General features: G+C 44.0%; 1 protein-coding gene across 1 annotated transcript in view; it reads right to left on the bottom strand.

The window, feature by feature from the left end:
• Positions 1-16,652, bottom strand: part of LAMA1 (laminin subunit alpha 1) — a 376,319-nt gene that overhangs the window by 174,122 nt on the left and 185,545 nt on the right. Inside the window, exons 24-26 of the mRNA XM_063923508.1 lie at positions 8,480-8,623; positions 6,553-6,732; positions 4,170-4,355 (exon numbers count right to left, since the gene is read on the bottom strand). Of these exons, the coding sequence (XP_063779578.1) occupies positions 4,170-4,355; positions 6,553-6,732; positions 8,480-8,623 (510 nt within the window). The remainder of the gene's footprint in view (positions 1-4,169; positions 4,356-6,552; positions 6,733-8,479; positions 8,624-16,652) is intronic.

Raw genomic sequence — 16,652 nt, 5'->3', positions numbered from 1 at the left:
TGCCATCGGCGAGACGCTCCGGAGTCCCGATCTGCAGTGTGGACCGGCGCTTGGAGATGACATCATCTCTAAGCGCCGGCCCACAAGACACTGCAGCCGGGTGCAGTGTAAACGGTGCCGATCCGGGAATATCCCGGATCGGCACTGCAGTGAAATGGGGGGAGTCCCGGGTCTGACCCGGCTTGGAACCGTGTTCCAAATCCTGGGTCAGACCCGGGATTTTGGTGTAAAAGGGGTATTAGTAACCTAGATTTGACTTTCACACAGATATTGGGTAGAGATTTAGGGGGGGATTCAATTAAGTGCCACTCAGCGGATTCACTCAGCGAATCTGTGTGACACTGACTCACTTTACGGCATCAGGGATCTCACTCAAAAGTGCGTGTTGCCCCATAGGCAGCAAGCACTTTTAGGCAAATCCGGCCAGTCGGGCAGATGGGGCTGCCATTGCTGGCATTGATACACTGCAGCAATGGCTAATTTGCCCCCTACACAAGAAACTGAATTCCCCCATTACTGAGATTTACTGAAGCTTCTAAAAAAGGCAAGTGGAAGTGAGACAGTGCCTGTTAATTTAAGGTTTTGGATAGTACATTATTTCTGGTTGCTTTGGGGGCAATTAATTGATGTGGGATTTGGGAAGGTGAGAGTTGTATTTAATAAATGGGAATACTAAGACCCCTTTTCCACTGTAGCATGGTTCGCAGCTGTGTCGCCTGATACGGCTGCCACCTGTGCCACAGCTCCCTTTCACACAGCGCTCACCAACCCGGCATATTGCTGGTTTGGTGACGCTGCTAGTGACGCGGCAGGGGCGGCGCTGGAAGATCACATGATCTCCCAACGCCGCCCTCCCATACACTGTGAACGGAAGCCGTGTCGCCTCGACACGGCTCCCATTCACACTACACAGCTTACCGGGTTGGACACGGTTTCCCGGATCACTTGATCTGGGAATTTGCAGGGGGACCCTTTTCCACTAGGAAAAAACACGGGTAAATGCACGCCCCGCGCATTTACCCGTGTTTTAAAAGCTAGTGGAAAAGGGGTGTAAGAGAGGGAATTCACTTGGCTGTGATAACCCGTTTTCAAGATAAGCCGCTATTCAATTATCCGCAATAAATTTTCAGCAATAATTCTCCATAGGTTTTCCGCAAATTTCCCTTCACCACCATTGATCAGGTAATTAGCTTGGGGAAAATCCCTATTTTAAGGCAAAAAGGTACTTAGTTAAGAACCCCTGGGACATCCCCTGAATTACTAATTAGGCATTTAGAAGTTTTTAATCATTTTTAATTGGCCAATAGTGACATGTTATTTTTGGGGTCAAAAAACGCAAAATGATGGAAATCGTGGTACAAGGTATGGGACAGGTATATTGGGGTGGTTTATGAGTGAGACAAGTGTTTTTAGGCTTGAAGTTGGGAGTAATCTGCTGTTTTTTTATTTTTAAAATGACCTAAATATATACTTATGCCCATTTTGTAATGTACCCCCACTTATTTTGCTGAAAACCACTTGCTTTATACATTTTTTTTTGACTTTTTTAGAAAAATGCATACAACAGCCATTTGACACAATTTATGTACCCCCCATTATTTTTTTTATTACAGGTTGAGTATCCCATATCCAAATATTCCGAAATACGGAATATTCCGAAATACGGACTTTTTTGAGTGAGAGTGTGATAGTGAAACCTTTGTTTTCTGATGGCTCAATGTACACAAACTTTGTTTAATACACAAAGTTATTAAAAATATTGTATTAAATGACCTTCAGGCTGTGTGTATAAGGTGTATATGATACATGCATGAATTGTGTGAATGTACTCACACTTTGTTTAATGTACAAAGTTATTAAAAATATTGGCTAAAATGACCTTCAGGCTGTTTATATAAGGTGTATATGAAACATAAATGCATTCTGTGCTTAGACTTGGGTCCTATCGCCATGATATCTCATTATGGTATGCAATTATTCCAAAATACGGAAAAATCCGATATCCAAAATACTTCTGGTCCCAAGCATTTTGGATAAGGGATACTCAACCTGTATCACTAATAGACTTCTATACTGTTTTCCTATATTAGTTTGGCTACTTTGGGGGTACAGGCAGATTTCCCCATTTTTGCTCCATTTTTGTCTGTTTTTGACTGCAAGAATTATTGCAAGAATCCTGTTTTTGCAAATATATAAATAGGGTGAATTGCGGGAGCATGCAAACCTGCAATAAGCTGCTCTTTGCTATAATTTTTTGGTGATGTCTGTGAAAAGTCAGATTGCGGTAAAGTACAGCATTATTACAGCTAATTGAATTCCCCCCTAAGTATTTAATATCAGGGTAGTTTGGCTGGAAATAGGTTTCTGTGTGCTCAGGCTGAAAATAAGGATTGAGGGGGCTTTAGGGCAATTAATTAAAGCTTTCAGAACAAGTAGAAGAGAGCAGAATGTTGACAACTGTCCTGATTCTTGTGGAGCAGTCTAGAAGTTAGGTGACTGACCTGATGCTTAGTCAAGACTTTGGCATGAATGCATGTACAGTAGCGGCAACTTACAGTACCTGTCTGGCCGGGTGGGCTGGTTGATCTCCCTGCTACCTGCCCTCCCAAATGATTGATGACTGATGTCACTGGGAGGAGGGGCTTAAGTCAGAAGGCAGCAAGAGGCAGGGATTAAGTACAGCGCTGGTAGAAAACAGGCTTACTTCTAGGGATTGCATTGGTGGCAGCCTGTTTGGCTTTAACAGGGAGTGCTTCCAAAGGGTTGTCACTGCATCTGCAAGGCAGTTCCTGCAAGCGGCAGAAATTACTGGAGGGCTGCAGTCCTGCAGCCCATAGGTAAAATCTGTCACTGGTTAGGAGATATGTCCTGCTTCACACCATTCTTCTTGTGAAGGGGGAACTGGGTGCCTCCAATATTTGTACATGGCACTCCAATATTTTTTTTTGTTGCTTTGAATATCGAGTAAAAAATGTCACCTACTGCTCATTTAACACATACAATTTTGACAGATGTGCTCAACCGTAACTTAATGTTCAAAGAAACGCAATCTCTTCAGATATGGACCACATGAAAGACCAGCTTTAAAAGTCACAATTCAATTGTATATAAATACTAGCTGGAGTTCCAGTTTTTAAGGAGTCTATTTACTAAGCCTTGGATGGAGATAAAGTGCACAGAGATAAAGTACCAGCCAATCAACTCCTGTCATTTTTCAAACCCAGTCTGTGACATGGCAGTTAGGACCTGATTGGCCGGTACCTTATCTCTGTGCACTTTATCTCCAAAGCTTAATAAATAGACCCCTCAGTTATCAATGTGTTGGATGTAACTGTCAACACATTAGTAGTTTACTAGCTCTTCAAATACACCCATGAAGTGGCTGCCCAGTGTCGAGTTTGGTTTTAGGGTGTCGCCAGTAGCCCTGATCCCCAACTTTACTTTCTGTTCAATTTTATAATAACTTTTTTTTCGAAATGGGTTTAAAGTTTTCCTTCACTTATCAATGTTGGTATTCCAAGGCTTTTGGGTACACAACATTTTTTGTCGTCCCACCTCCATGTCCGTCAGTTATTTTAGTTCACTGATTTATGGTTATTTCAGTCAGTTAATTCAGATAATTGAATTATGGTTATTTCTGTCAGTTATTACAGTTCATTAAAGTTTTCATCCAAATCCATCCAGTAGAAGGCCCAGAACATGCTCCCTGTGTCAAAGTTATGCCAAGCGTAACCCAATGGGAGGTCCAATGTCTTCTGGAATCCAATGTTACCACTCTGAAGTTTTCTTCTGAATCCATCAAGTGGAAGGCCTAGACAGGCTCCCTGGTAAAAGGTCTAACCTAACACCTGGCCAGGATCCAACTGGACCACTTTGCGTTGGTTTCATCCCAATCGGTGCAGGGGTGTTCGAATGCATAACCAGACAAACAAACAGACCGACCAATGAATTTTATATGTAAGATATATGGCCCTGGCCCCGATAGGGATAGATTTTTTTTAGTTAAAACACCACCAGTATTTTAAGTTGGATAATGAAAAGTGTGTGTACCAAGTTTGGTCCAGATCCATCAAGCCATGTAGAAGCTTATGAAGAATAAACATACTGTATATAAATACATACGTACATACATATTTTCACTTCTATATATATATATATAGATTACTTGCCTCCCTCAGGTTGATTTGTATCTCATTCTTCACTCCATTTGCAGGATTTAGCTTGTCCATGCTAATAACTCGCTTCCTGAGATGTCCACCTTTCATTATAATTTGTGGTTCAAAATCTGAAGAACCAGAATCTGCTAATGCGTAATATGTAACAACAAACTTCATTATCCCTCCATAAGACAATGTCTGGCAAAAGATAAAGAATATCTAAGAGGCTGATATAAAACACACAAAAAAAACCCCAACAAATACTATTATGTATAAAGAATGACAAAATAGAATAAATCAATAGAATTAAGAATCCAACAGCAAAGTAAAGAGAGAGAAATGCAAAGTATGCATTAAGAGAAATACTATCACTGTCACTACACAATATAATACATATAGTTGTTCATATGGTATACAGTGAGCAGAACCTATTTACACTGGGTAGGTAATTCCTTCAAACAACATACAGTAAAGTATGCTGGTGTCTAAAGGTGGGTACACACCAGTGTGTACGGGCAATATGTCTGTGAACTCCGTCGTTCACGGACATATCGATTCAGCCCCACAACACAGCCAAAGGCCAATATATCTACCGATATATTGGCGTGTCGCTGTGTGTGTACGGGCGGTCGGCCAACCGCCCAAACACATGCTGCGGCAGCCGGCGGTGATTGACAGCTGAACTGGCGGGCGTGTGTACATGCCCGCCCAGTTCATGACGTCAGTCCCCGACGGATTGGGCAGTGTGTATGCTCAACACACTGCCCGATCCATCCATAGATATAGCTGCCGATCAATTGATCGGCAGATATATCTATCAGTGTGTAACCACCTTAATTCTACAAATATTTGATTTATTTCCCCCAGGCATTATAATGTAAACAGAAAATATTACCAAGTTAAATACAGGTTGAGTATCCCATATCCAAATATTCCGAAATACGGAATATTCCGAAATACAGAATTTTTTGAGTGAGAGTGAGATAGTGAAATCTTTGTTTTCTGATGGCTCAATATATACAAACTTTGTTTAATACACAAAGTTATTAAAAATATTGTATTAAATGACCTTCCGGCTGTGTCTATTAGGTGTATATGATACATAAATGAATTGTATGAATGTACACACACTTTGTTTAATGCACAAAGTTATTAAAAATATTGGCTAAAATGACCTTCCGGCTGTGTATAAGGTGTATATGAAACAGGCGTCTTTTTGTATGGGCTCAATGGGCTCTTGCCCAAGGGCCCCAGGATTAAAAGAGCCCTAGGATGATAGCTGAGGGTCCCCTCTTTCCAGGGGTACCAGATTTTTGAAAATCGGCCCTGGGGAACTATAGATATCCGACTTCAAAGCAGTGGTCCCCATCCAAGCCTGTTAATTGTTCTTCCCAGCCAGATATCTCTGGTTCTGTCTGACTTAGAGAGTTTTTCTGAGGGTATACTCCAAAAGCTGGAACTCTCCCCTTTCAGTGGACACTGGAAGCTTGTCTCTACTATGCCCAGAACCAGAGATATCAGCCTTCAAGCAGCTGGTCCCTGCTCCAGCTCCACACGCTTAATATGCAGTTTTATAATTTTGTTGGTGGATTGATCTGGCTCCAGAAGTCTGATCTCCAAGTCCCCAGTACCTCGTGAAATGTGGGACTCTTTAGTTTTTTTTATCCCATTAAAGCTAAGAAATCTATTTCCAGGAACTGCAGTAAAGCAAGCTGCCTTGACCCCCGGAAAATGATGAATATTAAGCCCACTCCACTATTCACCCCACCCCTGTGTATTAAACACCCCCCGTACCACCCTGGAAGTCATGTACCAAGGCCCCTTCATTCAGCACAATGTCCCCTTCTACAGTTTAGTGTTCTCCATCCCGTCCCATTTGTGCAGTAAAGGAGTAATTAGCAGAAATTATTTCTTCAGGTCCTACATGCTGAGCGAAAGATAGAACCCCCCTACCACCCGCGGGACATCAAAGCTGCCACTGATAGCACCCCCCACCCCTACCACTGATGGGTGGGTAGGGGCCCCAGTGCAATTCTGTGCCCAGGGGCCTACACTGCTGTCAAGATGGCTCTGATATGAAACATATATGCATTCTGTGCTTAGACTTAGGTCCCATCCACATGATATCTCATTATGGTATGCAATTATTCCAAAATACGGAAAAATCCAATAGCCACAAAACTTCTGGTCCCAAGCATTTTGGATAAGGGATACTCAACCTGTAATAGGATTTACCCTCAACTAACAGAATGAGTCCATAACAAAAATGGTTCACTATACAGTAAACAAAGAGTATAGCTGCTTAAATGTATTGTTCAAAATATTATGTGCAATGTTGTATGTAGTCCAATATAATAAAGAACTCATACAGTGTGATAAAACACGTCTCACTTACCTTATCACCAAGGAACTGAGCTGGTAACTGCCAATAAAATATCTCTGATAAAAGGTTCTGCCGTATCACCGATGCATCTAACAGCATATCAACAGCTTCAGAAAATACACCATCTGTAGTTCCCTTCATACCATCCAGAGATACAACATGGAGCAGTGAGTGGTCAGGTACCAAGGATATCTAAAATGGATTTAGAGTGTTATTATTTCTTTATGTACAGTATGTGAGCAGTTATTCGAGTAACACAATAAAAGGTACAGTGAAACTAAGCTATGTTTATGTTAAATCTTTTTTATTTAATGCTAGTTTCTCTTAAATGGTACAGATGTGTCCACTTACATCTAGCCTCACTGCACGTTAAATAGCCCTACTGGTCATGCCATGTTGTGGCGTAACTCGGTAGTGCCAAGCGTCTTTATGTGCCACTTTTTCCATTAAAATGCGTCTAATTCGCAAAATAATGTGAATAGGACACACAAGCAGCTTTTTTTGATATGCGGCATGCCTATATTCTTCGACCACAGCTGTATCTGCATAGGAAATGCTACGCTACATTGATATCCTTTAAAACACTGCAACATACCATTTCGTATGCACATACAGCCACAGATGCACACAAAATACCGGCATGCTGCATATCATGTGCGTCCTATGCACATAATGCAAATGACATTATTTTTAACAATGACATGTAGAGGGGCTTGGGCAATGGATACAAATGGCAATAAAGGAGTAAATGAAGCAGCAAAGAAAAAGTCACTCGCTGCAACCAAGAAACTCAATACAGGCCTGTTCTTTATAGTGGCAGAATGTGGTTATGTGCATTTTAAGGAATGTCTGCATTAATATAAACTACAAAGCACATGTACATTTGCCTTTCAATACAACAAAGATATATAATTTTTTCCCCATTACTGTTAACTACAAGTTACGGAATTGTAACAAACATAGGGCCTAACTCAGACCTGATCGTACAATGCATATTACGATCAAATTCTTTGACATGCGGGGGGACGGATTCCAGCACCCCCTACCCCCGCGCAGACATGCAAAAGCATTGCATGGTGGCGATGCTTTCGCATGTTTCAGTAGAGCACTGCCTACGCAGCCTAGCTGTGAAGGCAGACAGCTACCCGCCATGTTAAGGGACGCATTCGTCTCAGCAACAGTCCAGACATGCCTCTGTTGTCTGGACTGCGTCCCTTAAACCGCGCCCCATCAGTGACAGAGTATGAATTAGGCCCATAAAGCCCAAGTAGAGATCAACCATCCTGAGGAGCTTATGTGCAGTCTTAGGCAATATATGGCAGTCATAGATGGGTGCAGGGATTGCAGCTGCTGTGGGGACCTTCCCTGTAACAGTTATATACATTTTTCAACATTGGGTGATACATAGGGGCCCTTATAAACTTTTGCCCTGGGGCCTGCAATATATGTAGTTACACCCCTGGGCTCATTGTAATGTGGTATAGAATGAACTGGAAGACACTACAATGTTACAAGATCTGTTGCACTGTAATGTGGCACAGTAGTAAGTGGAGGCACTACAGTGTGGCATAATATGAACTGGGGACACTGTATGTCATATGAATTGGGGGTACTGTGATGAATAATGTGTACTGGCAGCCCTACAATGTGATATAACATTAACTAGGGCACTCAATAGTTCAGAAAATGAATTAGGTCACTAATGTGGGGCATACAATTAAAAACTGCTATGGAGAGGTGTCTCTCTAGAAGTACTGGGACAGGGGCCCCTTCAAAAATGTTGCTATGGGAACCATTCAGTTCTGGCTACTCTCCAGGGAACATGCCTACAATGTGTTAGCTGAAATGAACATTTTCATACTATCTCATTTGCTGTTTTTAAATAAATGCATGTTGTTATAGTCCAGAAGAAAAGCAAATCATATTCAGCTGGACTTACAGGTATGTAAACGTAGTCTTCCATCTCTGTACACAGCTCAGACATCCCAGAACAGAAACATGGAGAACAACCGAGTGGGTTATCAGCACGAAGGGCAAAGGTGCCACCTTTACATTCATTGCAATAACTTCCTACTGCATTGCCCTGAAACAGAAGGCATAAATATACATTAATAAATACTGAGTGGTCTATTTAGCAAATTCTATAAGAAAACATTACTAGTGAGTCCTCAGAGGCCAACACACGTTGGGCTTTAGCACAAATCCCATTAAGTACCAATCACTACCTCTGCGATTATGCCTTACGTTACTCAAACAAAGCCACATATATGGCTTACAGACTGGACCGCCTACCAGCTTGTTAGTCTGGGCCAGGCCTGGCCAACCTGTGGCTCTCCAGATGTTGTGAAACTACACACCCCAGCATGCCCTGCCACAGTTTTAGCATTCCTAATAGCAAAACTGTGGCAAAGCATGATGGGACTTGTAGTTTTACAACAGCTGGCCAGGCCTGGTCTGTCCTGTCGCTGTGGTCTGCAGCATAATTAGATCATCCATTGAGTAACATGAGTTCTTACTTTGGGCAAAGTGGACAATTAGGAGTCTTGATTACACAAACCAATTTTTATGCAGCATTTTTTTTACAAAGGGGATACAATGAGGCCCAAACCAATATTTTGCCTGGGGCCCCATGGGGTCTTACACAGGATCCGATCTGCACTATCACACATAAAGGAGACAATATTCATTGTATATATATATATATATATATATATATATGGCCATGACTAAAAATAATATCATTGGGGTTGATTAGATCACTAATGTGCTATCTCTGGAGCCCGAACAATATTGTGCTAATCTGCTGGTATCGTCAGCATTGGTAATGTCAGTGTAACAGGCATTAGCTGGATATAAGCAGAGAGAGTTAGAATCTTATTAGTGTATGCCAGCGCTCTTCTATAATTCACAGTACTGTGACTTCACTACACTTCTTTAGCAAGGAAGTTTCTGTCCTTCTATATCCTTACCAGGCAGAGTGCATAACTCCAGCAGTGAGGAAATGTGTAACATATTGAGAAACCCTGTGCCGAGCAGGAATGGTACTAAATCTATTATGTTAACTGTATTTTCAGCACACTACTGCTTACACACAGAGACATTAGTGTGGCACCTCTCACTTACATTAGACTATAGATTTTATGTAAAACTGTGTAAAATACTTAGCTCCACCACGCTGTGCGGACCCAGTTTGGTAATTTTCCACCCCTTGTTATATCTTCCTCTCTAAAAAGTACATTGCCCTCCCCTAAAGTTGTCTCTCTCCTTTCTTGGGACCTCAATCCCAGATTCTTACTAGATGCTCTTCGTCTGCTTAAATGTAAACGGGAGATAGACTTTTTCCCTCTCTCGGGGGATCGTTGGGCTCAGATTTTGGGCTCCATTAGGTATACATCACCTTGTGTCCTGTTCCACCACAAATACATTGCTTTATACGCTATACTGTAGGTCTTATCGCACTTCTGTCAGCCTAAGCCAGGATAGGCGGTCCTTCTACTACTAACTGTCCCAAATGTCATAAATCTGAATGTGATTTTTGGCACTTGCTCTAGGCCTGCCCTAGTGTTCATGAGTTTTGGACCAAGGTTCGAGATAAGGTCCAGTGCCCCGATGCTGCCTCCTGCTGACCCCAGACTGTGTCTATTTGGGTTGGATACTTAAGAGCTAGTTAATGGAACTATTTTCAAATATGTTATGGATCTATCCATCTACCTAAGGACATCACTGATATTCATAAATGGCAGGCAATTGTGAATGACACTATCGAGCATGGGGGTATCCAATTAGCCTCGATGCTGCATGCTCCCCCCCCCTTCAATGCCAGCACTTATTGGGAATTATGCTTTGGGGTGCCTCAAGCACCCGAAGCATAATCCGTGATAAGCGGGCTGCCGGAGCCACAGTAACACATGGGATTGGGGACTGGATTGGATAATGACCAATGGTATATGGTTTTCCTGTTCATTTGACAGCTCATGTACCAGTGATTTGTCTTGCTTTTTGCATTATTTGTAGATCTGTTTTGTTTATTTTTTGAAATGAATAAAAAACTACTTGATTTAAAAAATAAACTATAAAAAAAAAACAGTTTATCACTTTAAGATAATTAAATACATGGAATATTACAAAAAGTTTATTTCTAAAATTATAATACCTTAAAAATGGACACAGAAGACATGGAGACATTTCATTTATTTTACTATATACAGTAGGTGTTTATATGGAAAACAAAACTTCATTATGCCATATTATATTAATAAAACACAAATTTCATACTCACCGGCTTTCCCTCAATCCTTAGATCTGGCGCATCCCCGATGTCTCTAATGATCCGAGCAGGTTCTCGCACTGCTGCTGCGTTGTTACAGATCTTCTGCTCGGAATGTTAGAGACATGGCAGGGGCGCCGGATCAGAGGCGAGAAGATAATGTTCTGTTAATTTATTCATCTCACCTAAAAGCACTTGACATCTTTGTGCCCTACAGGTTAAATGACAAAATTTTCGCTCGCGTACAATAAAACAATATAGGAAGAGACACATTAACGCTACTCCCTCCGTCACAGCACTATGGCATTCACTGAACATATGGAAAATTAATTTATAGACCCATATTGAGAATGCTAAATCTACAGTATGTGCATTTTAAAAGATGGATGAGGAAGCTTACTGTGTATGCAAACAATGAGGTGATAATATGTGTATGGAGCGTTATGTTTCTGAATAAACTATGACAAACCTTGTTGTACATGTAATTAAATCATCATCATCATCATCATCATAATATAATGATAATGAAAAAAAATAAGAATTTACTTACCGATAATTCTATTTCTCGGAGTCCGTAGTGGATGCTGGGGTTCCTGAAAGGACCATGGGGAATAGCGGCTCCGCAGGAGACAGGGCACAAAAAGTAAAGCTTTTCCAGATCAGGTGGTGTGCACTGGCTCCTCCCCCTATGACCCTCCTCCAGACTCCAGTTAGGTACTGTGCCCGGACGAGCGTACACAATAAGGGAGGATTTTGAATCCCGGGTAAGACTCATACCAGCCACACCAATCACACCGTACAACTTGTGATCTAAACCCAGTTAACAGTATGATAACAGAGGAGCCTCTGAAAGATGGCTCCCTAAACAATAACCCGAATTAGTTAACAATAACTATGTACAAGTATTGCAGATAATCCGCACTTGGGATGGGCGCCCAGCATCCACTACGGACTCCGAGAAATAGAATTATCGGTAAGTAAATTCTTATTTTCTCTATCGTCCTAGTGGATGCTGGGGTTCCTGAAAGGACCATGGGGATTATACCAAAGCTCCCAAACGGGCGGGAGAGTGCGGATGACTCTGCAGCACCGAATGAGAGAACTCCAGGTCCTCCTTTGCCAGGGTATCAAATTTGTAGAATTTTACAAACGTGTTCTCCCCTGACCACGTAGCTGCTCGGCAGAGTTGTAATGCCGAGACCCCTCGGGCAGCCGCCCAAGATGAGCCCACCTTCCTTGTGGAATGGGCCTTAACAGATTTAGGCTGTGGCAGGCCTGCCACAGAATGTGCAAGTTGAATTGTGTTACAAATCCAACGAGCAATCGACTGCTTAGAAGCAGGCGCACCCAACTTGTTGGGTGCATACAGTATAAACAGCGAGTCAGATTTTCTGACTCCAGCCGTCCTTGAAATGTATATTTTTAAAGCTCTGACAACGTCCAACAACTTGGAGTCCTCCAAGTCGCTTGTAGCCGCAGGCACTACAATAGGCTGGTTCAGGTGAAACGCTGATACCACCTTAGGGAGAAAATGCGGACGCGTCCGCAGCTCTGCCCTATCCGAATGGAAAATTAAATAAGGGCTTTTATAAGATAAAGCCGCCAGTTCAGATACTCTCCTGGCGGACGCCAGGGCCAGTAACATAGTCACTTTCCATGTGAGATATTTCAAATCCACATTTTTTAGTGGTTCAAACCAATGGGATTTGAGGAAATCTAAAACTACATTTAGATCCCACGGTGCCACCGGAGGCACCACAGGAGGCTGTATATGCAGTACTCCTTTGACAAAAGTCTGGACCTCAGGAACTGAGGCCAATTCTTTTTGGAAGAATATTGACAGGGCCGAAATTTGAACCTTAATAGATCCCAATTTGAGACCCATAGACAATCCTGATTGCAGGAAATGTAGGAAACGACCCAGTTGAAATTCCTCCGTCGGAGCACTCCGATCCTCGCACCACGCAACATATTTCCGCCAAATGCGGTGATAATGCTTCGCGGTGACTTCCTTTCTTGCCTTAATCAAGGTAGGAATGACTTCTTCTGGAATGCCTTTTCCTTTTAGGATCTGGCGTTCAACCGCCATGCCGTCAAACGCAGCCGCGGTAAGTCTTGGAATAGACACGGTCCCTGCTGAAGCAGGTCCTGTCTTAGAGGTAGAGGCCACGGATCGTCCGTGACCATCTCTTGAAGTTCCGGGTACCAAGACCTTCTTGGCCAATCCGGAGCCACTAGTATCGTTCTTACTCCGCTTTGCCGTATGATTCTCAATACCTTTGGTATGAGAGGCAGAGGAGGAAACACATACACCGACTGGTACACCCAAGGTGTTACCAGCGCGTCCACAGCTATTGCCTGCGGATCTCTTGACCTGGCGCAATACCTGTCCAGTTTTTTGTTGAGGCGAGACGCCATCATGTCCACCATTGGTCTTTCCCAACGGTTTATTAGCATGTGGAAAACTTCTGGATGAAGTCCCCACTCTCCCGGGTGAAGATCGTGTCTGCTGAGGAAGTCTGCTTCCCAGTTGTCCACTCCCGGGATGAACACTGCTGACAGTGCTATCACGTGACTCTCCGCCCAGCGAAGGATCCTGGCAGCTTCTGCCATTGCACTCCTGCTTCTTGTGCCGCCCTGTCTGTTTACATGGGCGACTGCCGTGATGTTGTCCGACTGGATCAACACCGGTCTTTCTTGAAGCAGAGGTTCCGCCTGGCTTAGAGCATTGTAGATTGCTCTTATTTCCAGAATGTTTATGTGAAGAGACTTTTCCAGGCTCGACCACACTCCCTGGAAGTTTCTTCCTTGTGTGACTGCTCCCCAGCCTCTCAGGCTGGCGTCCGTGGTCACCAGGATCCAATCCTGTATGCCGAATCTGCGGCCCTCCAATAGATGAGCCCTCTGCAACCACCACAGAAGAGATACCCTTGTCCTTGGAGACAGGGTTATCCGCAGGTGCATCTGAAGATGCGTGCATTGATGTACAGACACCTTTCCTGGTTTTAGGAGATTCCTGACCAGGTCGGATAACTCCTTGGCTTTTTCCTCGGGAAGATTGTTCTCTGGACCTTGCCCTTATTAGGAGATCGTCCAAGTATGGGATAATTAATACGCCTTTTCTTCGAAGAAGAATCATCATCTCGGCCATTACCTTTGTAAAGACCCGAGGTGCCGTGGACAAACCAAACGGCAGCGTCTGAAACTGATAGTGACAGTTTTGTACAACGAACCTGAGGTACCCCTGGTGTGAGGGGTAAATTGGAACGTGGAGATACGCATCCTTGATGTCCAAGGATACCATAAAGTCCCCTTCTTCCAGGTTCGCTATCACTGCTCTGAGTGACTCCATCTTGAACTTGAACTTCTTTATGTACAGGTTCAAGGACTTCAGATTTAGAATAGGCCTTACCGAGCCATCCGGCTTCGGTACCACAAATAGAGTGGAATAATACCCCTTCCCTTGTTGTAGAAGAGGTACCTTGACTATCACCTGCTGAGAGTACAGCTTGTGAATGGCTTCCAAAACCGTCTCCCTTTCGGAAGGGGACGTTGGTAAAGCCGACTTCAGGAAACGGCGAGGTGGATCTGTCTCTAATTCCAACCTGTACCCCTGAGATATTATCTGCAGGATCCAGGGATCTACCTGCGAGTGAGCCCACTGCGCGCTGTAATTTTTGAGACGACCTCCCACCGTCCCCGAGTCCGCTTGAGAAGCCCCAGCGTCATGCTGAGGCTTTTGTAGAAGCCGGGGAGGGCTTCTGTTCCTGGGAAGGAGCTGCCTGTTGCTGTTTCTTCCCTCGACCTCTGCCTCGTGGCAGATATGAATAGCCCTTTGCTCTCTTATTTTTAAAGGAACGAAAGGGCTGCGGTTGAAAAGTCGGTGCCTTTTTCTGTTGGGGAGTGACTTGAGGTAGAAAGGTGGATTTCCCGGCTGTAGCCGTGGCCACCAAATCTGATAGACCGACTCCAAATAACTCCTCCACTTTATACGGCAAAACTTCCATATGCCGTTTTGAATCCGCATCGCCTGTCCACTGTCGCGTCCATAAAGCTCTTCTGGCCGAAATGGACATAGCACTTACCCGTGATGCCAGTGTGCAGATATCCCTCTGTGCATCACGCATATAAAGAAATGCATCCTTTATTTGTTCTAACGACAGTAAAATATTGTCCCTGTCCAGGGTATCAATATTTTCAATCAGGGACTCTGACCAAACTACCCCAGCACTGCACATCCAGGCAGTCGCTATAGCTGGTCGTAGTATAACACCTGCATGTGTGTATATACTTTTTTTGGATATTTTCCATCCTCCTATCTGATGGATCTTTAAGTGCGGCCGTCTCAGGAGAAGGTAACGCCACTTGTTTTGATAAGCGTGTTAGCGCCTTGTCCACCCTAGGAGGTGTTTCCCAGCGCTCCCTAACCTCTGGCGGGAAAGGGTATAATGCCAATAATTTCTTTGAAATTATCAGCTTTTTATCAGGGGCAACCCACGCTTCATCACACATGTCATTTAATTCTTCTGATTCAGGAAAAACTATAGGTAGTTTTTTCACACCCCACATAATACCCTGTTTAGTGGTACCTGTAGTATCAGCTAAATGTAACGCCTCCTTCATTGCCAAAATCATATAACGTGTGGCCCTACTGGAAAATACGGTTGATTCGTCACCGTCACCACTGGAATCAGTGCCTGTGTCTGGGTCTGTGTCGACCGACTGAGGCAAAGGGCGTTTTACAGCCCCTGACGGTGTTTGAGGCGCCTGGACAGGCACTAATTGATTGTCCGGCCGCCTCATGTCGTCAAACGACTGCTTTAGCGTGTTGACACTATCCCGTAATTCCATAAATAAAGGCATCCATTCTGGTGTCGACCCCCTAGGAGGTGACATCCCCATATTTGGCAATTGCTCCGCCTCCACACCAATATCGTCCTCATACATGTCGACACACACGTACCGACACACAGCAGACACACAGGGAATGCTCTAAACGAAGACAGGACCCACTAGCCCTTTGGGGAGACAGAGGGAGAGTCTGCCAGCACACTCCAAAAAGCGCTATATATGACAGGGATAGCCTTATAATAAGTGCTCCCTTATAGCTGCTTTATATATATCAAGATATTGCCATTAAATTTGCCCCCCCTCTCTGTTTTACCCTGTTTCTGTAGTGCAGTGCAGGGGAGAGACCTGGGAGCCGTCCTGACCAGCGGAGCTGTGAGAGGAAATGGCGCCGTGTGCTGAGGAGATAGGCCCCGCCCCTTTTTCGGCGGGCTCGTCTCCCGCTATTTTGTGAATACAGGCAGGGGTTAAATATCTCCATATAGCCTCTGGGGGCTATATGTGAGGTATTTTTAGCCTTTATATAGGTTTACATTTGCCTCCCAGGGCGCCCCCCCCCAGCGCCCTGCACCCTCAGTGACTGCGTGTGAAGTGTGCTGAGAGGAAAATGGCGCACAGCTGCAGTGCTGTGCGCTACCTTTAGAAGACTGCAGGAGTCTTCAGCCGCCGATTCTGGACCTCTTCTTACTTCAGCATCTGCAAGGGGGCCGGCGGCGCGGCTCCGGTGACCATCCAGGCTGTACCTGTGATCGTCCCTCTGGAGCTGATGTCCAGTAGCCAAGAAGCCAATCCATCCTGCACGCAGGTGAGTTCACTTCTTCTCCCCTCTGTCCCTCGTTGCAGTGATCCTGTTGCCAGCAGGAATCACTGTAAAATAAAAAACCTAAGCTAAACTTTCTCTAAGCAGCTCTTTATGAGAGCCACCTAGAATTGCACCCTTCTCGGCCGGGCACAAAAATCTAACTGGAGTCTGGAGGAGGGTCATAGGGGGAGGAGC

This window comes from Pseudophryne corroboree, chromosome 5 (assembly GCF_028390025.1).
Source record: "Pseudophryne corroboree isolate aPseCor3 chromosome 5, aPseCor3.hap2, whole genome shotgun sequence".
Taxonomy (NCBI): Eukaryota; Metazoa; Chordata; class Amphibia; order Anura; family Myobatrachidae; genus Pseudophryne; species Pseudophryne corroboree.
The sequence above is the reverse complement of the archived record's forward strand: the minus strand, read 5'-3'. Positions and strand labels throughout refer to the sequence as shown.